At 37.7% G+C, this 27,992-nt stretch overlaps 1 protein-coding gene across 2 annotated transcripts in view; it reads right to left on the reverse strand.

Annotated features, from left to right (window-relative positions):
* row (zinc finger domain-containing protein relative of woc) overlaps nt 1–27,992 on the reverse strand; it is a 287,029-nt gene that overhangs the window by 171,897 nt on the left and 87,140 nt on the right. For both annotated transcript variants that reach the window (XM_090389220.1, XM_090389221.1), the window contains exon 7: nt 22,164–22,332. In XM_090389220.1, the coding sequence (XP_090245346.1) occupies nt 22,164–22,332 (169 nt within the window). The remainder of the gene's footprint in view (nt 1–22,163; nt 22,333–27,992) is intronic.

Below are 27,992 nucleotides of genomic sequence, written 5' to 3' on the forward strand. Positions count from 1 at the left end.
ATTTTTTTTAATTTGGTTTTTAGGAGCATTAGCAACTAAGTCCATATTGCTCCAGGATATGCGGTGGTCATTCCCTGACCTTTCCGCATCTTCCGTATTTGGTGGTGACGGGCTTGATTACCCCTTTAAAGAAAATAAGTATCAAATTTCACTTGAGGAGGGGGAGTCCAAGGTGTGAAAGTAATTCATTACCTGTTGACTATTGTGAAGTGGAACTTTCGAACTCTGTGATATTTCAAAAAGCTGTAGGCCTGCTGGCCTTATTTTATTAGGTTTATTTCCATAGAGATTAGTTGGTTGAGGATTGAAGAGGTATGGGTGAATAGGATGCAAATAGCAACTTTTTATTTTGGCTGCATACTTCAGTAGTAACATTTTTTGCAGAGGTGCAAAGGGGGGTTCGTGAGCTTCAGTGTATAGACTGTGAGTTGGAGATGTCTTGAAGGCTCCAAGTGCAATCCATAATGCACTGTGTTGTATAGGATCCAGCCAGCGTAGTACACTCTTTCGGGCAGAATCGTAGACTGGAGCACCATAATCGAAACGTGATTTAATCAATGCTCTATATAGTCGAAGCAACGAGGTACAATCTGCTCCCCAAGACAGGACAGATAAAGCTCTTAGTATGTTGAGCTTTTCGAGACAGGTATTACGTACGAATTTAATATATTCAAGGAAGTTTAACTTCTTGTCGAGGGTTAATCCCAAGAATCTGATGCTGTTGCCAATTGGAATAGTAAAGTCTGATATGTGAAGTTCGGGATCTGAATGTAATTTGAGTTGATTGCAAAAACGTATAGCGACATTTTTCTGTTGTGAAAGACGATAACCATTGAGCAGTGCCTACTTTTGTATTTTATTTAGTGATATCTGCAATTGATGTTCAATAGATCTTATGTTCTGAGAATGGCAAGAAAGAGAGAGATCGTCAGCATAAAGATAAACCTCAACAGTATTTGGAAGTTCTTTAGTAATGGAGTCAATTCTAAGGGAAAAAAAAGAGTTGCACTCAGTACAGACTCTTGTGGAACTCCTCCTTCCTGCAAGAATGTCGTAGAAAGGGAGTTAAAATATCGTACTTGATAAGAATGACTTCATAAAAAATTCTTAATGAATATAGGCACGTTGTCTCGTAGACAAAGGGCATGCAGGTCTCTAAGAATGCGTGACGCCAGGTAGTATCAAATGCCTTCTCTATGTCAATGGAGACCATAACAAGGTGTTCATTTCTCAACAAAGGCATTGTGTATTGCGGACTTGGCCTTGATCATGAGATCCAAGGCAGACCTGTTTTGGCAAAAGCCATGTTGACTATTACCCATTAGATTTTGGTCTTCAATTATCCAAATGAGTCGTCTGTGGATCATTTTCTCAAGAATTTTACCGAGGCAACTGGAAAGGGAAATTGGCCGGTAATTCAAAGGACTGGAGGGATCTTTACCAGGTTTCAAAAAGGCCAAAACTGTGGCATGGTACCAAGACGTAGGATAGATGTTTTCCAGAAATATTCGATTATAAAATAACAGCAGCAGCTGCAATTGTTTGTCGTCAAGGTGCTGTAACATGATGTAATATATTCCATCGGGTCCTGCTGCACTGTTGCATACTGTTCTAATGGCTTGTAGAAGTTCCAAATACTGAAGAGGCCAGTTATATGGTAAGATTAGAGAGGTGCAAAAGTTTATGGGTTGCTGTTCAGTGATGTTCTTGATTTTCTGGAATTCCAAGCTGGAATACACAGCTTGATGCTGCTGAGACTTGAGCAAAGGTTTTGCCCAAAGCATTTGCTATAGTCAAAGGAGCAGAGAGTTCTTGCCCATTCCAGGAAAGGATTGTAGAATGGATGGTCGGAAACTTTCCAGAAAGCTGTCTAATTTTCTTCCATATTAATTTGCAGTCAGTGTTTCTATTTCTTCAAACAGACCTATGGGGCTGGGAAATTCCATACTGCAATAATTAAAGACCAACACCAGCCAAGGAATTAAAAATTTTTACTATAAAAATAAAATATACAGAATATAATGAAATACTGTGATACACTATCGGAAGACCAAAATATTACAATAAATTACGTTAAAATAAACTATGATAAAACATTAAAAATATACCAAAGCAATAAAATTATCTAAAATAAACTGGATTAAAAGCGATAAAACCTGAAGCTTTTGGAGACTGCTATCTCCTTCTTCAACAGTGTGCTAATACTGCAATGACACATCCTTAAGTAGCAGGCCCATGGCACTCATGCACGTGGTCCATAAGACACATGGTCGGCATTCCCCACGTGCGCATCGGAAACAGAAGTGGCTCGGGAGCGGGTCAAACAGAACCAGTCATCCCGTCTGAGGACAACCACCTCAAACAGGGGGTGTAAACGTATCCCTGTCCCTGTTAATAGTATTACGACTGGATGAACCGATTCGCAAGCTCTCAAGCCACTTGTGTTCCCAAAATCCATGGGCACGGTCCGTAATGACCGTGTCTTCAAGAAGGAGACAGCAGTCTCTGAAAGCTTCAGGTTTTATCGCTTTTAATCCAGTTTATTTTAGATAATTTTATTGCTTCGGTATATTTTTAACTATATTTTTAACGTTTTATTGTAGTTTATTTTATTGTAATATTTTAGTCTTCCGATAGTGTATCACAGTATTTCATTATATTCTGTATATTTTATTTTTATAGTAAAAATTTTTAATTCCTTGGCTGGTGTTGGTCTTTAATTATTGCAGTAGAGTGTTTCTATTTACTGTGGACACAAACTGAGTCCAGGAATCCCTCTTGGCTTGTTTTTGAATGAGATGTGCTCTTGTCCTTAGTTTCTTACAGTTAATGAGATTAACTGTTGTTGGTGATCATTGAAATAAATTCCATGCTTTATTTTTTACCTCTTTGCTTTCGTGCATTCTTCATTCCACCAGCAGTTAAAATGGCACTGGGGCATAGGATTTGTTAATGGAATAGAGTTTTTAGCTGCTGATAACAAGTGGGATGTGATATACAGCAGGCCCCCATTATAACGCGGTTCGCTTTATGCTGATTCACTATAACACTGTTCTTACATTATAACCCGTATCTGACTATAATGCTGTTACAGATCACTATAACGCTCTTTTACAGATTGCATTTTGGCATATTTAACAAAATCGTTTCATTTGATGGCGTCGATAGCTTGAAAATGAATAGCAAAACAGAATTAAAACGTTTCCCATGCCGACTTGAGAAGTTTTCCCACACTCAGTGAAATTTTCTCGCACTCTAATTTAATTGCAGTACAGTGACTTGTTATGTAGTTCCGAGATCAGAATTTTAAAAAATGACCAAGTATATTGCTTGTAATATTTGCGTTATATGCATTTATCCGAAGTCTAGTCATCACTCAGTACAGTATTAGACATTGTGCAGTAACGGACAGTTTACTCGAACATTGTATCGTAATTAATGCAACCAATGCAGTTACAACATTTTCGAAGAGTTAATAATGGCAGATAAGAATGAAAAAGCAACAACATCTGAGTGCAGTACGAAGACTATAAATGTAAGAAAAAGACTGAAAATTAAATTAGACGTTTTGAAGCGAATCGATTCCGGTCAAAGACAAGCGGATGTGTGCCATAATTTAGGACTTGCAAGTTGAACTGTAAGAACAATTATAAAGAATTAATTTTAGCAGTGGGAAAGATAGCTGTTCCACTGCAAGCAACTAGGGCTAGGCCGGCTATTAGGATTGAAATGGAAAGACTTTAACCAATTTTATTGAAGATAATATCCAATGCAGAATTCGGTTAAGTTAAATATTATTAAAAAAAAAAGAGAGAGAGAGAGAGAGAGAGAGAGAGATTAGCCAATATGATGATCTGAAGAAAACTCACCTAAAAAAAAAAAATATATGGAACCATTTAAAACTAGTAAGGGCTGGTTGAATAGATTTAAAATCCAGGAAGAAGTCGCAAGTGTAGATCAAGGAGCCGAAATTTTCAAAAAAGAACTTGTTAAAATTATTGAAGAGGGATATTATGTGTTATACTTCTCATCAAGTTTTTAACATAGATGAAGCAGGACTTTTGTGGAAACGAATGCCTAAAAGAAGTTTCATATTGAAAGAAGAAAAAAGCATGCCAGGTTTCAAAGTGGCAAAGGATCGGTTGACTTTATTGTTGAGTGGTAATGCTGTGGGGGATTTAAAATTAATACCCCTTTTAGTTTATTTGGAAGAAGGCCAAAGTTCAACCCAAAATTGACACATTTTTCATGATTAAATTCATCAATTAAATTAAATAAATTTAGATCAATTAAATTCATGATTTTAATTGGAATTTTAAGTTTAATTTTGATACGTAAGTAGTTACCATATAATTATATACGTATGTAATGCAGAATATTTTATATGTACAAATATTTGAATATTAAATATTTTGACTGACATTTGTGCATCTTTTCACTACCGTTTATTATTGATTAGGAAATATCCCATGGCACCGACCGCAACTCACAAATACACATGTTACCTTATGAGAATGCAGCGCTTGCTTAGAGCGGATTCACTTAGCGCTCTGTTTTTACGGAACGAATTATCAGCGTTAAAGCGGGGGTCACCTGTATTCCGTTATGTCCTCAATGGGCTGTAACTGTATAATTTCCTCATCCAGGGTGACAGCTGATTGAAATTTGACCCGGTTGGCACAACAGAATTTCCACTTCCAGTATGGATTGACTAATGGCGGTTGTGAAGTGAGCATATTACAAATAATTGGGAAATGATCGCTGCCCATGGGATCATTCATAACAGACCATTCCATGACTGAAAACAGTCCCAGGGAGCATACTGAGAGGTCAATTGCAGAAGTCTGTCCAGTTGGCAATTGTATGTGCGTAGGTTCATCTGTATTAAGAATGGTAAGATTTTGCCTATCCAGAAAGGTTTCAATCAGTCGGCCATGTGTATCTAATTTTGAAGATCCCCATAAAGGGTGGTGACATTGAAATCCCCAATAGACAGACAGGGGAAGGTAGCTGCAGCAGAAGGTTTTCCAGATCTTGGTAAGAGAAGGTATGATTTGGTGGAAGATAGATTGAAACTAGTGTTATCGCAATCTGCATAATGCAACGTACAGCAACAGCTTCAATTTCTATTTGAAGAACAATTTGCTTTGCTGAGATCTGCGAGTTGATCAAGATGGCCACACCACCATAGGCAGCATTTGATGTATTGCGATCTTTTTGATATATAGAGTAGTTCTTTATGGAGGTGGAAATTTGGGAAGTTAAATAGGTTTCTTGCAAGCAGAAACCCACTGGAGAGTAGTGATGAATGTGGTCATGGATATCGTCGATATTGCTGCAAAGTCCTCTACAATTCCACTGTAAAATATAAGGCATTACTTGATATGAGTACAAGGAGCTGTATCTGAGTGTTTTCAGTATGGCAGTTTTATGTCGGTCAGACTTCGGTTTGTCTTTTTTTGAAAATATAGGCCGACTAGTGTCCATTTCTTCCTCCACATATATTTCTAAAATCGGGTCTTCCTGGTTGGATGAGCAATTAGTATCCATGGAGGTGTGTTGGATATTTTTTTTTTGAATTGGAATGATCTCCTTTCCCACCAGTAGCAATCACTGGTGGGAAAGGAGATGTAACTGGTACTGTAAGAGGAGTGTTACATGCCTGTTCTGAGTGCTTAGGGATATTGGACTGTTGCTCAGAGAGGACAGCTCGAGCCCAATCTGAGACTGATATGTTTGAGGGGACGGTGACATCAGTTTGGGTGGACACTGTTTGTTGTTTTTGTGTAATACTGGCATAGGTATGTTTGGGCATAGTAGGAGCAATTATTTTCCTGGCTTCTTGATAGCTTACCTTGTTCTCAAACTTATATTTAAAAATTTTTTTTCTCAATTTTCCATCTGTCACACGTTTTAGAATAGGCAGGATGGTTGCCCTTGCAGTTGGGACAAGTTTTCTCTGTCGCCAAACATTCAGATTGAGTATGATCAGAAGATCCACAGTTGGGACAAACTGGGTTTCCTCTGCATGTCATCTGAGAGTGGCCATACTTTTGACACTTGTAACATCTCAAGGGATTGGGTACATATGGACGAACACGGCAAAGTAGATAACCAGCTTTTACTGATGATGGTAGGTTTGGGGAATTAAATGAAGGATAATATTCTTCGTAGTGTAAGGTTATTGTCTTTTTTAATCATTATTTTTTTTTGCTGCAATAACATTTTGATCTTGGAGCTCTTGAGTTATTTCTGCCTCCGTCACATTCAACAGATCCCAGCTGGATATAACACTCTTAGATGTATTTAGGGTAGTATCGGGAAATACTTTAACTGGTATTCCAGCAAAATTTGAAATTAGTAAGAGTTTCTAATAGTAGGTCTCCAGATTGCAGCCTCTTGACAGTCTTAGGAGATCCTGCAATACTCTCCAGGTGTTTCTGGATGAGGAAAGGAGATAATTTACCGAGAGATTGTTCTGGAAGTGAATGCAAAATAAGAAATGTAGGACACTCTGTTGTTGGAGAATTTGTTTTCAACCTCTTGGGTTGTGATATGTCATAATCAGATTCAGTTTGTGGCCGAGAGCTTGTTGGTTCTAAAGGTGGAAACACATTTTGTTCCATCTTTGCTCCTTTTAGCCCTTGGCAGTTCAATTTTTCTGCCAAGGTTTCTGGCCCTGCCACGGGGAGGCAGGAGCAGGGCCTGATGTTGTTTTTGTTGTTTTGGTTTTTAGGAGCATTAACAACTAAGGGCAGGGCCTGATGTAACCAAGCAGAGGTTAGTAAGGATTAGTACTTAGTAAAGAAAAATATAAAAGAAAGGTGGATTTCCTTCCCTACTCTCTACAAAAACGTTTTGGTAGAAGAGCTTCTATGAAATAAAAATTTTTTTGAAAACACTGGAACTTAAAAAGAACTACTAGTCGCTTTATAAAGATCACTTACTGAAATATCGCACAGATAATCGCCTGGTCACAATTTGCTTGGCACCTGGGGCCGCAGCATGTAGTCATAGGCAGTAATAAAGTACAGGCATACCTCGAATAACGAATAGGATGCGTTCCACGAAATTACTTCGTTTTCAGAGGTAAAAATACTATGGCCAGAATAGGGATACGTTCCTACCTAAAGAAAATGAAAAGCTTTTTTTTCGAACAAAGAAAAGTTTTATTAAATAAACAGTCAACTTACATACAAAGTGAAATCACATTTTAAAATAGGAGTCCAAAGTTGATTGCTTATGCTTTTTTTCTCTTTCATTTAACAATTGCCTATACGGAGTTATTGCATTTAACACTGATCGCTTAACAATAAAACTTCTTCCTAAATCAGGATCATTTTCACTAAAAAAATTTAAAACGTTTTCAATGTCATTTAAGCACCTTTTTAAATCTTTGGTTGTTAACACTTTTTCGGCAGGAACTTCTTTAACTTCGTCTTTATTATCTTTGTCTTCGTTGCTAACAAGGTTTTCTAAATCTTCCACTGAAAAAACCATCATCTTCTGCATTCAATAAATTTCTAACATCCTCTTCATCGACATTTTCGAAACCTATTGATTGAGCCATCTGGATAACTTCATTTCTAATTTCTTGGATGATGTTATTTTCTTCTTCTAGTACAACTTCTGGCCATATTTTGCACCAAACTCCATTTAAGCATTTCTTAGTGACTTCTTTCCAAGAACTATCAATGTTTTCAATTGCGTTTTTAATGGTGTAGTTTTTCCAAAAAGTTTTAATGTCATTTCCTCTTTATCCTCTAGTTCAGTTAAATTGCTTAATGTTCGACGCAGATAATAAGCTTTAAATGATGCTATTACTTCCTGATCCAATGGTTGAATCAGGGAAGTTGTGTTTGCTGGAAGAAACACAACTTTGACAGGAATGCATGTGTCCAACGTGTTAAGATCAGTAGGATGTCCCGGAGCATTGTCTAACAACAAAAGAGCTTTTTCTTCAAAGTTGTTTTTTTGACAATACCGTTTTACTTCAGGACAAAAGTGGTTAACAAACCAATCAGTAAATAACTCCTTGGTAACCCACGCTTTTCTATTTGCTTTCCATATTACAGGTAAATTCATTTTTATGTTACCTTTTAACGCCCTCGGATTTTCTGAATGGTAAACTAATAACAGTTTTAATTTATAATCGCCAGAGTCATTTGATCCAAAGAGTAACATTAAACAGTCTTTGGCTGCTTTGAACCCAGCAGCTGATTTTTTTTCAATAGAAATGAAGCTTTTTGTTTAGCCGTTTCGAGAACAAACCACTTTCGTCAACATTGAACACCAATGGAAAATTTTCACGTTCAATTATTTCCTTTAGTTTTTCTGGAAACTTTGCAGCTTCTCCTGTTAATTTTACACTATGAATCCTGGCCCGTTTTTTAAATTTCTCGAACCAATCACGAGAAGCCCCAAAGGTTTCCGCAATTTCTTCAATTTGTTTAGATTTCAGGTGATTAAACTGGAATATTTTTTTATGTTAAATGGGGCTTGAAATTGCGGACTTCGTTATATCGAAGCTTCGTTATCAGAGGTAACGTTAACCGAGGTATGCCTGTACTTCCTCACTGAACACAAGGATAAAATCTTATAATTTTCTTTTTATACTGAATTATGGTGTCAAAGAGGCAGAGGAATTCCCATGTTCATTGTAATTGCATTATTGCAGCTGATATAACAATGCATGAACTATGCATTTTTTGTGGCTGCATACAGACTTGATGTCATTAAGTGTAGTGGCATTCATGTACTTTGCCCCATGACCACATTCTAGACTAGTCATGACCTCAGCAACAGAGTTTATTATGAATAAGTTTAGAATCAAAACCTTCTGATTTAGTCTGTTTTGCTAATAAACTTAAAAGAGAGATGTGGAAGATTTAACAACTGTTGGTTTAACAAATTTACACATCACAATTACCAATATATGAAGGTGTAATGACTTCAAATGAAAATGAACATCAGTCATATTTGACTGAAGAGCTATGTTCAGATTTACAAACATTGGCATAGCACTCAAAAGGAACATGCAAAATGCTTTATTCAAACCAGAAGAGAGGTATATACAAAGGCTTTCCATATATGAGAGGACAACCTGCCTACAGTTATCAGCTTGCCTAGATTGTTTAGGATTTCTTATAGCAGAAGTTTCTGAATGACAATTTTGTTTCCTTGAGTAGTTCATTAATTTTTTTTTTTTTTTTTTTTCCAAAACTTCTTTTGGATCACAAACTTGATTTGGACATGTGTCAGTGACAATCACTAGTGATAGCTTCTTGTACTTTTCAATTTGATAACTTTTATATTGACTGATGGCATCTGTAACAATCAAAAATAGCACATTTTTTCAAGCCATCACTATCTCCTTTTTCCCTCTCTATGTCTAATTTCACTGTTGGAATGTCTGTTGTAGCAATGTCTCCTGTTTTTGTTCTTCCATATCTGTACTTTTTTTTTGCTATTTCACTATTGATAAACATATTTCTGAACAATGCACTTGCATCATTCAGCATGTATGATATTATCAGGACTATTTTTGTGGGGGAACATACCACAGCAGCAGCATTACTGAGACCTCATCTTAAACAGATGTCAGGAAACTGTGCTGAAATATACTGATGAGATTTAATGTTCAAATAATAAATATTGTTATTTAGATATGCTATTATATAATTTATAAATAACTAAATTATTATGATGAAAGGCTTGATTATTGTCTTTTTTTGGTAAAACTATGGTCAGACTGGATCCATATTTGACAAAATTAACAAAAAAATAAATGGCCATTGGCAGACCAATGGGCACATTTGGAAGAACTAGTACTGGTTTTAATTATATGATAAATAGAGAAAGACTGGGGGTGAGGTCTGGATCCATCATTTCACTCTTAAATGCTACATATATTTTAGCATTTCCCAAACACTGCAACAAAAACATCAACATACAGTCCTCAAAGCAAACGTGTTATTAGTATTAGTAATGGCCATATGGTACAAGCAAGCTAAAGGCTTATGCTGCACCAGTCACAAAAAAATAAAAATAAAATAAATAAAAAAATTAAATTAAATTAAATTAAATAAATGATAAAAGAAAAGGAAATAGATAACCTATGCATTTCTCTTCTACCGTAGGTAACTATCCAGCTGACCTCTGAATTTCCCCAAACTGTTAGCCTCAACCGCCCGTGTAAGTAACTTCTTCCTGTTCAGTATTAGGCCTAGTGGTCTTTTATGGTCTCTCTCCATCTTTGCAGGGCTCTACCTGTCTCTCCTTCCCTGAGGTTTGTAGTTTAGTATCTCTTTTGGAGAGCATCCACCCTCCATTCTCTCTACATGCTGGATCCATCTGTTTCTGTATGAGTCGATATGATTCAGTACTGAGGTTGTCTGCTCTGCACATGAAACACATTTCTGCACGAGTCAACCTCCTCCTATCCTCTTTGCTCATTGTCCATGCCTCAGAGCCATAGGTTAGGACAGATCTGGTGAGGGTGTTATGTATCTGTGTTCTTGTTTTCTTATGCACCAGATTAGATTTGAAAATATGGTTTATAGTTTTAGTAATTCCTATGCAATTATTTATTTTCTGCTCAATATCTTTTTCTTTTCCATATGACAGGTGGTATCCTAAGTATTTGAAAGTGTTAACTTGTTCGATAATATTATTGTCAATGCAGATCTTGCTTCTTGTTGAATCTCTTCCTTTAAATGCCATCACTTTTGTCTTTGTATATGAGATTTCCATATTAAATGATTTTGCTCAATGAGAAGATGGCTTTCTGCAATGAGTCCTCATTGTCTTCTATTAAAACCTGGTCATCAGCAAAAAGCAATGTATCCATTCTTGCTTTGTGGCTAATTTTGATGCTTATCTTGGAGATTTTCCTCCATTGTCTTATAATATGATTTATATATATGTCGAATAGCAGTGGGGACAGTCCACATCCCTGTAGTTTGTGATTCAATGTTAATTTTTATTCTATTATTTTTATAGATATTGAGGATGGCCTCGATTATATAATTGGTTTGGTATATTGTCTTCTTTTAAGACTTCAAATAATTTCGTTTGGTTCACCTTGTCAAAGGCTTTTTTGTAATCTATGAATAAGAGATGGGTTTCCAAATTAAACTTTTTTTTTTTTTTCTATCAGGAGCTTGAGTGTGAAGTAAGCATCAGTGCATGATCTTCCACTCCTGAAACCATTTTGTTCTGCTCCAAGGATGTTTTCATAGTATTTACTAGGTTTCAGTTTTAAGAGGCTTTTAGGAGTATATTTTATATCCTGAGTTTAGGAGACTGATTCTTCAGTAGTTATTGAAGTCGTTTATATAGCGTTTTTTGAAAATTGGCACGCATTTGGCCAGCTATCTAGTGGGTGGTGGCCCACAAAATCATATTCATCAGTTCAAGTAGTGTAATTTCAAAATTTTTTCCTGAGTATTTGATGAGCTTTATTTTAATTCCATCGTCACCTGAACATTTTTGGATTTTACTATTTTTAAGCATTGTTTCCAGTTCTTTGTTAGTGAAGGCTTCTATTATATTATTGTTAGATGTTGTTTTAGCTAGGGGAGGAGCAACTGTAGTCCATAGGTTTTTATAACAGTGAGCTAATCTTCTAACGGTATTGTGTTAATTTTGCCTGTTTCTCCTTTGGGGTTATTGTTCATTTGTCTTATTACTTTGTCTACTCTAGTATGTGGCTTATTAATGTCTTTTTCTAAGTTGGTGACAAAATTGTTCCATTGATCTCTGTGTCTTTTTCATGTTTCTCTTTTGGCTGTGGCTCTTTTCGTTTATATTCCACTTCACCTTCTAATTTTCTGTGGTTATCTATTTTTTATATGCATTCATCTTCCCCTGAATTATAGTGCCGACTTCCGCATCCCACTGTTGCAACCCGTTTTCTCCATCATCATTTTTTCACACCCAGTATTGCTTATGCTGATTCTTCCAAGATGGCCCCAGTTATCTTCTATATTTACTCCTGCAAGATGATTTGCTAATTTCTTATCTATTTCTTGTTGGTATTTCTTCTGAATTTTGGGATATTTAAGGAGCTTAATATGTCTCAGCCATGGTGGAGGGAATCTCAGGGTAGTCACAGATAAGAAGTGGTCTGATTCAATTTCATAGCCTCTAAAAACTCTTGTGTCTAGTATGAATTTTCCTACTTTGCTGTTTGCCAAGGTATAATCTATAATAGATTTCATTCCTCTTGTGGATCATGTATATTTGTGTACATCTTTATGTTAAATGTTGTGTTCGTTATTTTTAAATGCTGGTAACTTATTCCAGTAATTTATATAACTTGCTAGCTAAACTAAAACTTCCTGAAATCCAGTCTAAACATCTCACCACTGTAACTTAAATTTACGGCCACTAGTTTTAGAATAATTTATAACTAAAAATTTCATTCTCATTCATTTTACTTTTGCCTCTCACAGCCTTTAAACCCCTCAATCAAGTCACTGCTAAGGTGCCTAGTTTCCACGCTGTGCAACCCACATATTTGAATTCGTCCCTCATATGGATGCCCTTTTGCCAATCTTACCAGGTGAGTTGCCTGTCTTTGGATCCTTCCAAGAAGCTTGATGTCTTTTTTAGGTGTGGTCTAACAATAGCCTTATATAATGAGTTTATCACATCTTATCTCTACTAGCAAATGTTCAATAAATCAATGATAGGACACCATGAGCCTTCCTTGCAACCTATCTACAATGCTCAGAGAACATCATGTCTGACCATATCGTAACTCCCAAGTCCCTTCCACTACTGATTTTAGTTCAACTTCAACAAGTATATAAATTATTTTGGGGTTGCTGTTCCCCAGGTGTAAGACCTTGCATTTTGCTGAATTAAAGTATAGCTGCCATTTTTCTGACCATCTCAGTCTATCTAGGTCACTCTGAAGAAGTTCTGCTTGGCAGAGATCACCAACTACTCTACAGCCCTTAACATCATCTGCAAATTTAGACATCATGCCCTCTATCCTTTCATCAATGCCATTTGAGAAAATCATAAACAACACTGGTCCTAATACTGATCCTTGGGGAACCCCACTTCTTACATTAACCCAATCTGAAGAATAACCATTTTTCACAACCCTCTGCCTCCTGCACAGAAGCCATCCTGATATCCATCGAAGGATTTTCCCTGTGATTTCAACCTGTTCCAGCTTATAAAGTAATCGCTCATGTGGGGCTGAGTAAAATGCTTTGCTGAAATCTAAATACAATGTTGAAATATTTCTCTAAATTCAGCTCATGGGTGACCCTGTCAAAATAGTTAACCAGATATGTTAAACATGATTTTCCCTTTATCCATCAGAATTCCATTTCTATCTAAATGATCCTGAATTCCACCCTTGATCATTGCCTCCATGATTTTCCCTACTACTGAAGTTATAATGACCGGTCAGTAATTTCCCACTACACTTTTAGAACTGTATTTATGTATTGGCGATGATACACTGGCACTTTTCCAATCCAATGGAACTTCTCCTGAGTCCAGTGCTTTTGTTAGTGTAACATCATAATCAAGATTATGATGATCTCATTATTAGCCTTAATGGTTCAATACACTCACTTGTTGCCTCCCTTAGAATTATAGGATATATGCCATCAACCCCAGGAGTCTTACTCGCCTGTAGGCTTGTCAATTTTTTCATTAAATAATCATGTGAAATTTCAATATCATTAATTACATATTTTTCAACGACACAAAGGGGTTTTCTTCTGTAAATATTGATGCAAAGTAACTGTTGAGTTTATCTGCAACATCAGCTGGGGTATCTAATACTATTCCACATCCATTACATAATGGTCCAATCTAATTTGTTCTTCTCTTACTTTACTTTATCCACGCTGTTTGTCCCGGTTAAGGGTCAGCAACATGGATGGAATGCTTCCACTTAGTACAGTTGGCACAGTGCTGTAGTGAGCCCTAGTTCCTGCGTAATCTTGCCACACTCTGCTCTCGATTGTCATCTTCGGTATGCCTCTCCTCCTTTGACCTGGAACTTGGCAGCTAAGCACACGCTTAGTTGCCAAGTTCCAAGTTATGTGAGTAAACTCATGGCGCTAGACATGCCCCACCATCTAAGTCTGCTCTCCCTAATCTTCAAGTTGATGGGTGCAGCTTTCATCTCCCATCTCATCTTCATTCTGTCTTCTATCTCTCAGGGATATTCCCCAACTCCACTTTAGCATTTTCATTTCTGCTGACATTAAAGCTCGTTCTTCTTTTCTTCTGACAGCACAGCACTCCAAGTCATATAACATACATGGCCTTACCACCTGTTTGTAAATTTTTGATTTAAGTTTAGTTGGCATCGTCTTTCAAAACTCCAGACATTTCCCGCCACTTGGCCCATCCAGATTTTATTTGACTTCGGATGTCCTGTTCATAGCTGCCATTTGTGTCTAGTGCTGCCCCAAGGTACTTGTAGTTGTTAACCCTATTAAGCTGTACATGCCAATGCTTAGAGAGCTGTCTCGGTTGCCAAAGCGTTCTATGTACTCTATGAAGGACTTTTAGACCTTCCTCCTCTAGAACTGTTACCCATCTCTCTAGCTTCTCCTGTACTCTCTCTTGCGATTCGCCACTAAGCATGATGTCATCTGCAAAGAGTAAACTGTCAGAGCCATTGCTCTGAAAGTTTCTGGTTAGTGTGTCCATTTTGTGTGTGTGTGTGTGTGTGTGTGTGTGTGTGTGTGTTATGGGGGTTTAATGGCGCATGAGCTGCTGAGGCTATGGTGTCCATTATGAGGATGAAGAACAGAAACGAGCTAAGGGCAGAGCCCTGGTGTAAGCTGATGTTAACAGTGAAGGCATCACTAACTCCAGCTGCACTACTTCGTCATCATCACCGGCCATTTTCAATCCAATGCAGGATGAAGGCCTCTCCAGCAACTTTCCAGTTCCTTCTTTTTGTGCAATGGCTATCCATTTACTACCCACAAACTCATGAATTTCATCTATCCATCTCCACCGCTGTCTTTCAGGTTTTCTTCTAGCTCCTCCTGGGTACCATTCTGTTATTTTCTTAGTCCATTTGTCATCATATCTTCAAGATATGTGTCCTGCCCAAGACCATTTTAGTTCTTTAGTTTTGATAAGAATGTCCTTTACTTGAGTTTCCTGCCTAATCCATGTGTTTCTCTTCTTATCTAACAGTCTGATTCCCAATATAATTCGTTCCATTCTTCGCTGTGTAGTTCTTAGCTTCTCTTCCATTCTTTTGGTGAGTGCCCAAGTTTCACTTCCATAAGTCATGGTAGAGAGTATACATTAGTTCATTCTTTTACATTTTAGACAAACTGGAATATTGCTCCTCAGTATGTGAATATATTTCCTGAATGCTATCCATCCAAAATTTATTCTTCTCTTGACTTCCAGCCATTTATCATTATTACAGCTAATAACTTGTCCCAGATAAGTATATGACTCCACCTTTTCAATTAATGGCTCCTTCAATCATTATGTCCTTTTCTGTGGCATACTTGTTCATCATTACTTTTGTTTTAGCCATATTCATCTTTAGTCCAAAATCCTTACTAACTGTGCATAACTGATTAAGATTTTCCTCTAATTCTTTGGGATCGTGGCTTATGACCACAATGTCATCTGCAAATCATAAATGGTTTAGGTACTCTCCGTTCACATTGACTTCTTTCTGCAACCAGTCTAATCTTCTGAAAGCTTCCTCATGGGCAGCAGTAAACAGCTTCGGAGATATTGTGTCTCCTTGTCGAACTCCTTTCTCCATTTTAAATTTGCTACTGTCTTTGTCTAGTCTAATAAAGGAGGTAGCGTTCTCATATATTTTCTTCAAAATCATAATATATGGGGTATCTGTGCCTTGTCTATCCAGTGCCCGAAACATTGCATTATGCTGTATGGAGTCAAATGACTTTTCATAATCCACAAATGCCAGGCATAATGGTGTTTTATATTCATTTGCTTTCTTCATTAGCTGTAATATTACGTGAAGGTAATCCATAGTTGAGAATCCTGTCCTAAAGACAGCTTGCTTTTTCGGTTGATTCTCATCAAGTATTCTTTCTAATCTGTTAGTAATGACCCTTGTGAACAACTTGTAGATGTGGCATAACAAGCTAATTGATCTATAATTTCCAATTTCTGATTTATCTCCTTTCTCATGCAGCAAAACTATGATTGCATTATTCCACTGCTTAGGCATCACACCTTTTCTAATGCATTTTATGAAGAGTCTTGCCAGTTTTTGTGTCATGTCTCTTCCTCCCAATTTTAACAACTATACAGTAACTTCATCTTGTCCCAGGGCTTTCTGATTCTTCATTTTCTTCAACACAGGTTCTACCTCATCAGGAAGAATATCGGGTATGTCGTATGTGTTACTAATGTCTGAGACAGTATTTAAATTCTATACAGTGGGACCAACTGATGATGTTACCAACAGCAAACTCAAAATGGGAAGCATTCAAAGAACTTATCTTGGAAGCTACTAGGCTTTACATACCAACTAAGAAATGCTGTTCAAGGTTCAGGCCTAAATGGATGTCAGATGAACTAATGAGACATATGACAGAGAAGAAAAATGCATGGGATACATATAAATTAACATGTGCCACAGAAGCCTATGATAGATATAAGTTGATCTGTAACCAAGTTACAAAGGAGTTTAGGCAGGCGAAGGCAGATTACGAGAAATCTTTGGCAAGGGATGCAAAGAAAAACAGCAAGGAGTTCTTTACTTATGTAAACTCTAGAAGGAAGGGGATGAATCAGATTGGTCCACTTGATATCGATGGTTCAACTGTTCATGATCCTGCTCAGGTAGCTAACAAACTAAATCAATATTTTGCATCTACATTCACACATGGGGAGTTATTCAGGAAGGGGAATGCCATAGATGAAGTAAACACTGGCATTGAGCTAGATGATCTTGTAATAATTGAGAGTAAAGTGGAGGAGAAATTGTTGAAGATAAATACAAGAAAGGCACCTGGGGTGAATGGGATCTATCCAATTATATTAAAGAACACAGCAAAAGAAGTAAGCAAACTCTTAGCCATAATTATGAGAGCTTCCTTGGACTCAAGGAAGGTACCCACAGACTGGAGATGTGCAAATATAACCAAAATTCACAAATGAGGATCAACGGCTGACATAAGTAATTATAGACCTGTGAGTTTAACTTCTGTTCCAGGAAAATTAATGGAAGCACTGGTTAAAGAAGCACTGCAGGATCATCTTGACAAGAATTCAGTTATAGATCAGACACAGCATGATTTTGTTAAGGGAAGGTCTTGCCTGACCAATTTGATTGGATACTATGATGTAGTCACAAAAGAATTGGATGCAGGGAATAACTTTGATATTATATATTTGGATCTTAGAAAGGCTTGTGATACTGTTGCACATGGCAGACTGCTGCACAAATTGGAGCAGTGTGGCATTGGTGACAAATTGTTGCTATGGATAAAGGGATGGTTGAGTGGCAGAAGACAGAGAGTGGTAATTAATGGACACTGCTCATCGTGGACTAATGTTATTAGTGGAGTCCCTCAGGGTTCAGTGTTGGGTCCATTGTTGTTTTCTGTATTTATAAATATTGATGATGGTATATCAAGCTTAATGTCCAAGTTTGCAGACCATACAAAGGTTGACAGAGTTGTTAAGGACACTACTGACGCTATGCTGCTGCAACAGGATCTGGAAAGGTTGAGCAGATGGGCTGAGAGGTGGCAAATGAAGTTTAACATTGACAAATGTAAAGTACTACATATGGGAAACAGCAACCCCAGAGCAACGTATCAACTCTGTGGTACTACACTGACAGTGGTAGAGGATGAAAGGACCTGGGGGTAATTGTGCAGGCAGATATGAAGTTCTCTGAGCAGTGCAGACGGGCTGCAAGAGTAGCTCATGGTGTCTTATCAATGATATACAGGAATTTTTCTAGCAGGAACAGGATGGTGATTACTCTCTTGTATAAGGCAATGGTCAGGCTGCACCTTGAGTACTGTATACAGGTCTGGAGGCCTCATTTCAAGAAGAATGTAGAGCTGCTGGAACGAGTACAGAGAAGGGCAACAAGGTTAGTGAACGGAACGAAGGGTTGCTCTTACGAAGAAAGGCTTAAGTTTTGCAAATTACAGTGTCTGGAGTCTAAGCACCGGTGAGGTGATCTGATAGAGGTGTACAAAGCCTTGAATGGTTTGAGCATGTTCAATGCTGATGGGATACTGCCTCTTACTCAGAATAATCACCTGCGAGGGCATAAATAGAAATCGAGGAAAGACAAGTGTAGGATAGATGTGCAGAAATTTGTCTTTAGCCAGCAGGTAGCTGGTTGGTTGGTGGAACAGACTTCCATCCCTTGTTGTGGAAGTTGATAGCCTAAATAAATTTAAGGCTCAGCTGCACGGGTATTTCGAACAAATGGAGGGGTGAAGTGGAAGGGTTTTTTTTTTTTTTTTTTGGCTGATGCTGAATAAGCTTGCTTTCTTGCATCATATGCTAATGCTAATTTGCGATCCATCGTCCCCACTACTGGCATCATTCCCTCACTCCTTGTATAATTCTCTATAGTAGTCTTCTACTATTTGAATTATGCCTTCTCTGCTATTTATAAGTATGCCATTGCTATTCTTTAGTTTCAGTATCATTTGTCTTTCTGTATTACTGCTCATGGCTGCAGATTTAAGTCCTCTGTTTTCTCTTAAGGCTTGTTCTACTTTTCTTGTGTTAAACCTTCTTATGTCCTCTCTGCATCTCTTTCTAATGGCTTTGCATAACTCAGCATACTTAATTTTCTCCTTGTCAGTGTTTATCTTTGTCTTCATTTGTCTCCTTCGGTTCATCATGACAAGTGTTTCTTGACTAATTTTTTCTTCTTTGGATTTCTTTTTACCTATAGGTTTCTTGGGCTTTATCACTTTCAGAAAGTTGTAATATTCCTCGTCAATATCTTGGTCCTGAGCAGTCTGCTGAAGCTCAAACGTGTTCTTAAGCTCCAGTACATACTGCATTTTCTCCTCTTCTGTTATCTGAAAGACCTTCGTATTATTTACTCGAGTCAGTTTTTTCCTTTTTTTTCTTACATCTATATCAAGTGTGAATCTTACCATTCTGTGATCACTTCCAACATTTACCTTATTCAGGATGGTAACATCATTCACGATATATCTTCTGTTAGTGAGGATGAAGTCGATTTCATTAGTTTTTAATCCATTTGCACTCTTCCATGTCCACTATCTGTTCACCCTTTTCTGCACTACGTACTCTAGTTTTACTATCCTGGGACATATCCTGGATATGCTTGACATAGGTCTCACGAACACACCTCTTCCTCAGACTCTTCCACAGAAGACTCCTAGGTACTCTGTCATAAGCCTTTTCTAGGTGTATGAAGGCTAAGTGGAGAGCTTGTTCTTTCTCTCTACACTTCTCTTGCAGAACCTTTGCTATAAATATTCCACAAGTAGTGCTTCTCCCCTTCATAAAGCCAAGCTGGTTCTTGGTAATCTGGTCTTGCAGTTTAACTCTCAGCCTTCTTTTGACACTCTTCTCTAACCACTTCACTGTCTGGCTCATTAGTTTGATAGGTCTATAGTTGTTGCAGTCTTGTATGTCTCCTTTCCTTTTATATATCGGTACTATAAGACTCTCCCTCCAAGCATCTGGTATCTTGGCTGCTCTCATTATTTTATTCATTAGCCTCGTCATAAATGGGACTCCTGTCTGTACTAACCCCTTGAAAATTTCAATGGGTATCATGTCAGGCCCTGCTGCCTTCCCTGACGTCATACTACGCAATGCTAGCAAAACTTCTTCCTTCTTTATATCTTCAGCATCCTCATCATGGCTGTATAGCACCTGTTCTTCAGCGACTGTTTCACTATTAATGATCTCTTTGAAAAACTCTTTCCATCTCCTTTTTACATCTTCTATTTTCGTAAGAACCTTACCAGTCTGACCTTTTACTACTCTTATCGCTCTTATATCCTGCTGTTTGTTGAATCGGGTTCTGGCAATCTTGAATATCTTCAATTCCCCTTCCTTAGTGTTCATACTATTATACCATCCTTCCACAGCTCTGTCCCTGGGTTTACCTACTTGCCTTGCCTGTTTGGCTTGTCTTTTCTTTTCCTTGTACCTATTCTTGTTTTCATCAGTTCTGTCTCTCTGCCATTCCTTAAAATGCTGTCTTCTCGTCCTTCTCTTCTTTGCATTTATATATGTGAAGAATTCATTATCCCCACTCTTTTCTCTCTCTTTGCCAGTAATTTTTCATAATCTGCCTTTGCCAGCCTAACCTTCTCTGTGGCACCATTACAGACCAATTTTAGCTGTTACAGGCTTCAGTACTTTTTATTGCTCTGTAACTTTTCCATGCTGTCTTTTCTGCTCAAGTAACCTGGCAACTTCATTATTCATCCAACTCGGAATCCTCCTCAAGGAGTATTATTTTAATAGTATATACCCATTCAAGGCTTCTGTGATTAATGTTTTAAAGCTATACCATAATTCCATTGTATTTGCACTTTGTGAGATATCTACCCAGTTAATAGAGGTCTTTTTCCACATTTTATAATACAAAGAAAATCTTGTACAGTAGAGCGTCGAAAATCCGAAAGTCAATAATCCAAACGAGCAAGCATTTAATTTTTTTTATGCTGGTACCATAAAATAATTACAGTAAGCACCGATTGTGAATTGAATTTTGATTCTATTGATTATATTAAATGGCAATTGTAATAAGCGAAAATTGGAAGAACATCCACAGCCTATAAAAATGAAGATATAAAGCATAAATTTACACAGGTTAGCAAAATAAAAATAAATTTACACTTACATACATAGCTTAATTAATATACATACAGTACAAAATAAACATTACACTTTGTAATTTCATATTTCTGTTCACCGACTTTTTTTTTTTTTTTTGGTTGTAAAATCTAAAACAGTAAAAAAAAAAGATAAGCATCAATGAATGTGCAGAAACTGCAACTAACATGATATGGGCAAGTGAGATATGCAGTAAGATTCTGGACAGAGTTTTTACAGAATTTTATTTTACTGTACTGTAGTTTTCTTCATCTTTTAAAAGGAAGCAGAAATTTTTAAAAATTGAATCAAAGATTGAGATATTAAACATACTTTCAATGGGAAAAAGTGGGTCTTGGTTAGCAAAATGTTATGAGGTTGGAAAGACAACCATAACAGACAAGGAAAAAATTTTAAAGTTTGCATCAAAACTTGATTCAGATGGTGCAAAAAAAAAAAAAAAAAAAAGAAAGAAAAGAAAAAAAGAAAGAAAGAAAAGCTATGAGAACAGATAATGACCCATCCCTCGAAGATACTGTTTATTTGTGGTTCACAGAGAGACGAAGTTTAGGAGAACCCATATCTAGGACTTGGTTGTGTGAAAAGAAGATGGATTTTAACAAAAAATTAGGTGGTCCCTCAGATGTTAAAGCCGGAATTTTTATTTCTAAACTTGCGAAACTTTTTTTAGTCTCCAGAACAGTATTTTTGATAAGTTTGAAAATCCAAACAAACTGGAAGTCCAAACTACCCTCGGTCCCAATTAGTTTGGATTATCGACATGCTACTGTGTATATATATATCTTAAGCATTATACTGAAGGAAATTGTTAAATTAAATTTGGCTTTACACCACACATTCAAAAAATAAAGTTTAACATTACATCTAAAAAAGAGTATAAATTATACTCTGAGTTAACATTTCATTTAGCACCATTCACATATTTTATGCAACGCAGGCTAGCACACCTGATAGTCAATTTGCTAACTTAAGATTAAACGTGGAAATCTGAAGCACAAATTTACAGAATTGTTTCATTTATTCTGAATTTAATGACAAAGTGATGGGGGGGTTTTTTTGTGAAAAAGAGAGGTAAATTATTAGAATAGCAAACAGGAGAATGGGTAAAAAAAAAAAAAGTCTTTTCCATAAAGCTGGAGTCTTTACAACCAGTACTTATTGCATTAGAATTCAATACATCCTGGATGCAAACCAAAAAAGTGCATTTAAGCAACATTTAAACATTTTTTTAGATACACTTTCTTCAAATACATTACCTCGTGCAAAAAAAAAATAAAATAAAAAGGTTAAAAAATAGCATGTCTTTATCTACTTACAGTTCATTGGAACAAATCCAAACATAACCATCCAAAGCCGACTTATCATGGCGAAGTGATGATGTTTTCTGTACACACCATCGACAAAGGGGTTGGTTTGGAAGTACTCCTAACTTAATTAGCCATTTAACAGGCTCTTCCATATACTTTTCTTGTTCTAACTGTTGCTCTGTTCAGAATAAAATATACATATATAATTAAAACCTCTATTAAGAGCTATAAGATTATAAAGATATAAAATACTTTCATTTTAAAAATAGTTGCATAGTTTTTTAAATTACGCAAATATTTTCAGACACAGATATAAAATATGGATAGGCCAAATACACCAGGTGTTTAAAATGTTCTTATCTGTCAGCTCGTTAATAGATAACCATAATAGACCTTCCACAAGAGTATGAATCATTCCTCTCATTTGGAAAAGAAAAGAAAGAGCACTTTGTATTTTGAGTACTACCCTCATTAATACATCCAGCTGCAAAGAAGGGCCACTGCTCCTGGATGGTTTCTGTTTTACTAACACAAAAGCAACTAAGACTGACCTTTCCACAACAGCACCATAAAAAGGTTTTTAGTAATCTTTTAGCATTAGCATTAGTTGAGGCATATGATGCAAGAAAGCAAGCTTAAAGTAAAAAAGTAAATTGCAGCCATTATCAACCCACTGCAGGATGGAAGCCTCCTCAACAATTCATTTTGAGGGAAATGGACCATAATCTGCCATGCTGGTCCAGTGCAGGTTGGCAGATCGACCGTATTTAGCAGTCAGAAGCTTGAACCCCGGTCTACTCAAAGAGCGTGTGCCACTGCACTCCAGCTCCTGACCACTCGGCAAGCTTACATAACATCAACTAAAAAAAAAAAAAAACAACCTTTCCATTTCACCCAGCCAGTCAATCCAAATGTTTGTCTAGTTCAGCCTGAATGTATTTAAGCTATCAACTTCCACAACACTGGATGGAAGTCTGTTCCAGCAATCAACCACCCACTGGCTAGATTTTTTTTTTTTTTTTGATTTGGTAGTTGTTGGCGCATCGGCTTCTGTGGCCATATTGCACCTCCCAAGGTTTTTGCAGTACTTTGATCCAAGCCCGAGGCGGGAATCGAACCCGCGACCTTTGGGTTGCCGGGCAGGTACTTTACCCACTCGGCTAGCCCGGTCGGCTCCACTGGCTAGAGGCAAATTCCGCACTTCTATTCTACAACTGTCTTTCCTCAATTTGAATCTATGCCCCCTCAGGATCTAAATTTGAGCAAGTGGAAGTATCCTATCAGCACTGAATGGTTTGAGTCTGCTCAAACCATTCAAGGCCTTATACATGTGAATCACAGTATCTCACAGGTGCCTAAGTCTCCAGATTCTGCAACTTGCAGGACTTGATTTTCTTGGTAAGAGTACCCCTTTGTTCCTCTCACCAATCTTGTTGCCCTTCTCTGTACTCATTCTAGCAACTCTACATCCTTCCTAAAATGAGGCCTCCAGACCTGTACGCAGTAATCAAGGTGTGGCCTGACCATTGCCTTATACAAAAGGGATAATATCCTCGTCTCTGCTAGCAAGGCGCCTTCGTAGCCAGGTGGGCAGGAGTGGCAGTGCGTAGCACACGCTTCTTGATTAGACCGGGGTTTGAGCCCGTGACCACCAAATACAGAGGATGCAGAAAGGTCAGAGAATGACCACTGCATATCCCCGGAGCAATATGGCCTTAGTTGCTAATGCTCCCAAACAATAAATATAAGCAAACTCTGCTAGCAAAATTCCTATATATTATTGACAAAACTCCATGACCTGCTCTGGAATGAAGTTCTGATATGAAGTTCTCTGAGCAGTCTGCACTGCTCAGAGAACTTCATATCTGACTGCACAATTACCCCCAGGTCCTTTTCATTCTCCACCTCCCTGAGTGTAGTACCACACAGTTGGTATGTTTCTCTTGTTTTACTGCTACCCATATGCAGTACTTTGCATTTGTCAATGTTAAACTTCAGTTGTGACTTCTTGGTATTAGTATTAGTAATGGTCACATGGTGCAAGGAAGCTTATGGCTTATGCTACACCAGCCAAAATAAAACCTATAAAATAATAATAATAAAAATTAATAAGAGAAAAGGAAATGGACAACCTGTGCATTTCCCTCTTCCCTTAGGTAATTATCCAGCTGACTATTGAATTTCCCCAGACTGTCAGCCTCTACCACCCATGTAGGTAACTAGTTCCAGTAATTTATAACTCGCTGGCTAAAATAAAACTTCCTGCAATCTAAACAACTTCCCCCCCACCGGAACTTGAAATTATGGCCCCTAGTTCTAGAATCATTTATAACTGTGAAAATTTCGTCCTTATTGATTTTGTTTATGCCTCTCGGAGCCTTAAACACCTCAATCTCCTCCAAGGTGCCTAGTTTCCAAACTCTGCAACCCACATATTTGAAGGCTTTTCACATATGGACGCCCTTTTGCCGATCTCACCCTTTCAAGAAGAACAATGTCTTACTTTAGGTGCAGTCTCCATATTTGAACACAGTATTCCAAGCGTGGTCTAACAATAGCCTTATACACGGTGTCTCAAAAATTCATGGCATAACTTCAGGAATGATTTCCTCATATGTAGACAATAAAAATATTTTATATCGACATAGTTTTGGAAATGCTTGGTTTCCAAGTTTTGAAGGTCTGTCTATGATACTTAACTGTTCACATTACCTTATAGTAATTGTTCAAAATGTCCACCTTCTGCCTGAATACAGGCCTCACATCGACGTCTCATGGACTCGTGAAGACGATGCCAAATTCCTGGCATGTTTCGTATTGTCTCACAACCTGCCACAATTCGATTGCAGAGAGTTTCCACATCAGCTACCAGAGTCGAATACCAATGACTTTAAATGGCCCCACAAGAAGAAATCTAGTGAGTTTAAATCAGTGAGCATGGAGGCCAGGTAGTTGGTCCACCTCTACATATCCACCGACCAGGAAACCTTCGATTCAGGTAATTGCGGGCTAGGTGGCTGAAATGTACGTGAGCACCATTGTGCATGAAGTGTGCTTGTTGACGAATGATCAGTGGTGTGTCGTCCAAGAAATCAGGCATGTTGTTTTCCAGAAAGTTTCTGTATGCCTGCCCTGTGAGTTTGTTTGGAAGGACATGGGGTCCAAATAACTTATCATCAAAAACACCCACCCAGATGTTGAGGGTTGAACTGCTGTTGATGTGATGGAAGAATTGCATGTGGGTTTTCCTCAGTCCATACATGCTGATTGTGAGAGTTTTGGATTCTGTCTCGTGTGAACTGTGCTTCATCTGTGAATATCACTAAGGCAGGAAAGTGAGGAGTTGTACCACATGGCTGCAAGAACCACTGGCAGAACATTACTCGTGCAGGGTAATCTGCTAGTGACAAGGCCTGTACCCATTGCAGATGGTAAGTATACAGTTGGTGGTCTCGCAACACTCTCCAAATAGTCGAACATTGAACAGCCAGTTGCATTGCTATTCTGCATGTGCTGATTCCAGTAGTGGCATGCACAACATCCAAAATCTCTTTCTCTACTTCAGGAGTCATAGATCTTGGTCATCCTCTGTCAGCAGCATGAGGTATAAAGGTCCCACGTTCACAAAGGTGGCAATAGATACTTTCAAACGTTTTCCTGTCAGGACATCTTCGTTCTGGGAACCTTTCGTGGTACAAACGCCGAGCCTCCAGAGCACTGCCGTCCGCCAAACTGTACATAAAGTGCATATCCGCTTGCTCCTGATTTGAATACATGGTCGGAATGGAAAACCACCAGATTCTGTCAGTACCTTGTGATCGCCCCAGGGGTTAATCTTGGGGACTTGACTAAGTGACTTATCTAAAGTGTAATTAGTGAAGTTTGATTTAAATTTCTTATTGATTTGTTACGTTTCAAGTTTTCTGTTGCACGAAGTGCATAGATTAGCTGCCCTACGTTCTCGTCGTCTGGGGTGAGCGGTTAGGGGTTCACCCCCCTAACCGGCTAAACGGGCATTGATTAGGTGGGGTAGAGTGAATTTGGTTAAATTGTTTTTGTATTGTAAAGTTAAAAGTTGTAAATAGTTGGCAATTACAGCCCTTTAATGTTTGGTAAAAAGTCGAGCGCTGGCTCTCTTTCCAAGAAGAAAGCACATATTGAGATGGATGTGGATAGTGATTCAGGAGATTCAGAGAGTGAAAACTCTGAAGTTCAGGAAGAAGTGGAAGAAATAGTTCCTGAAGGGACACCACAGGATACAGCTTCTAAAAAGGGAAGGCAGGAGGCATGGACACCAGAAAAGAAAGTTGAAATGATATACAACATGAAGAAGTTGTTGAAATCTATGATTAAAAGTTCAGGACAAAGACCAGTGGAAACTAGTATAGAAAAAATAGTGGAGGCACGAGAGAGATTAAGGGCTCTCCTATTACAAAGAGAACACCGAGTAACAGGCAATGTAGCAACGAAGATAATGGAAATATGGGATGACCTAGAAAGGGTTATAGTAAAGTTGGAGATAGATCTACAAGTGAGCAAAGTTGAAAAGAAAGGTACTCAAGAACAAAATAAAAAGGAATATGCTACCGTATTAAAAGAAAAGTGTGTTGCAAAGCCCCGGGTAGCAATTATCACCACCAAGAACAAAAAACATAAATGTAGTGAAGATATTAAAAAAGACCTAATTAGAAATGTGAGACCTGAGCTACAACATGTTAAAGTCCAAAATCTAAGAACTGTTCTGGATAATAAGATCGTCCTCGAAGTAGAAACAGAAAAAGATATAGATATGCTCGCAGAATGTCCAAAGTTCAAAGAACTAAAATTGTGTGTAGAAAAGGTACCGAAGAGAAATCCTAAAGTTTTGATTTACGATGTAGATCTAGATGTGAATGAAGATGAGTTAAAAGAACAATTATGGATCAAGAACTTAAAAGACTATGGAGTAAACCAAGAAGTGTACCAAGAAAGTTTCAATGTGATATCTGTGAACAAGGCAAAGAGCAAGAAGTTGAATAACTGGATAGTGCAGATAGCAGGTCCTGTCCACAAACAGTTGATCAGAAAAGGAAAAGTGTTCATCAATTGGTCCGCTTGTCGGGTCCGTGACATTGTCACGGTAACCCAGTGTTACAGATGTATGAATTATGGCCATATTGCGAAGACCTGTAAAATGAAAGCGTTCTGCGGACATTGTTCCACCGAAGGTCATTCATATAAAGATTGTGAGAACAAGGAAAAGTCACCTTGCTGTATAAATTGCAAGCGTAAAAAACAGACAGCAGAACATAGTGCCGTAGACCATACCTGTCCCGAATATGAAAAGGCTATAGCCTTAAATCAAAGAAGAACAGATTATGATTAGAGATAGTGCTGTGCTTGGAGAGAGACCTAGTGTGAGACTATAATTTTATTATGATAAAAATTTTTTTAGCCGCCTTACGAGTAGAGGTCTTCCTCCACGAGGAAGGGGCGGTAGACCTAGTGTGAGACTATAATTTTATTATGATAAAAATTTTTTTAGCCGCCTTACGAGTAGAGGTCTTCCTCCACGAGGAAGGGGCGGTAACTGTGGTCACACGGGATATTTGCTTATCTCTGTGTGACCACAGGCTAAAGACCGAAAAAAAATAAACTGTTTAATCAACAGAAATGTTAGAACAATTTTGGCCTAATAACCATAGTAGTGATGATAATTCACACAAATAATAATTGTAATAAAACTAAAAAGATTAAGACTTTTGTGCAGATAGGCTATTGCCTGGGTGGCGCACTGAAGGTTCTGTTGCTTAAATGGAGTACCTTGTGATGTACTGACTTTCTGTCAGTACATCACAA

This window comes from Mastigoproctus giganteus, chromosome 14, assembly GCF_048544385.1.
Source record: "Mastigoproctus giganteus isolate SK-2022 chromosome 14, ASM4854438v1, whole genome shotgun sequence".
NCBI lineage: Eukaryota > Metazoa > Arthropoda > Arachnida > Uropygi > Thelyphonidae > Mastigoproctus > Mastigoproctus giganteus.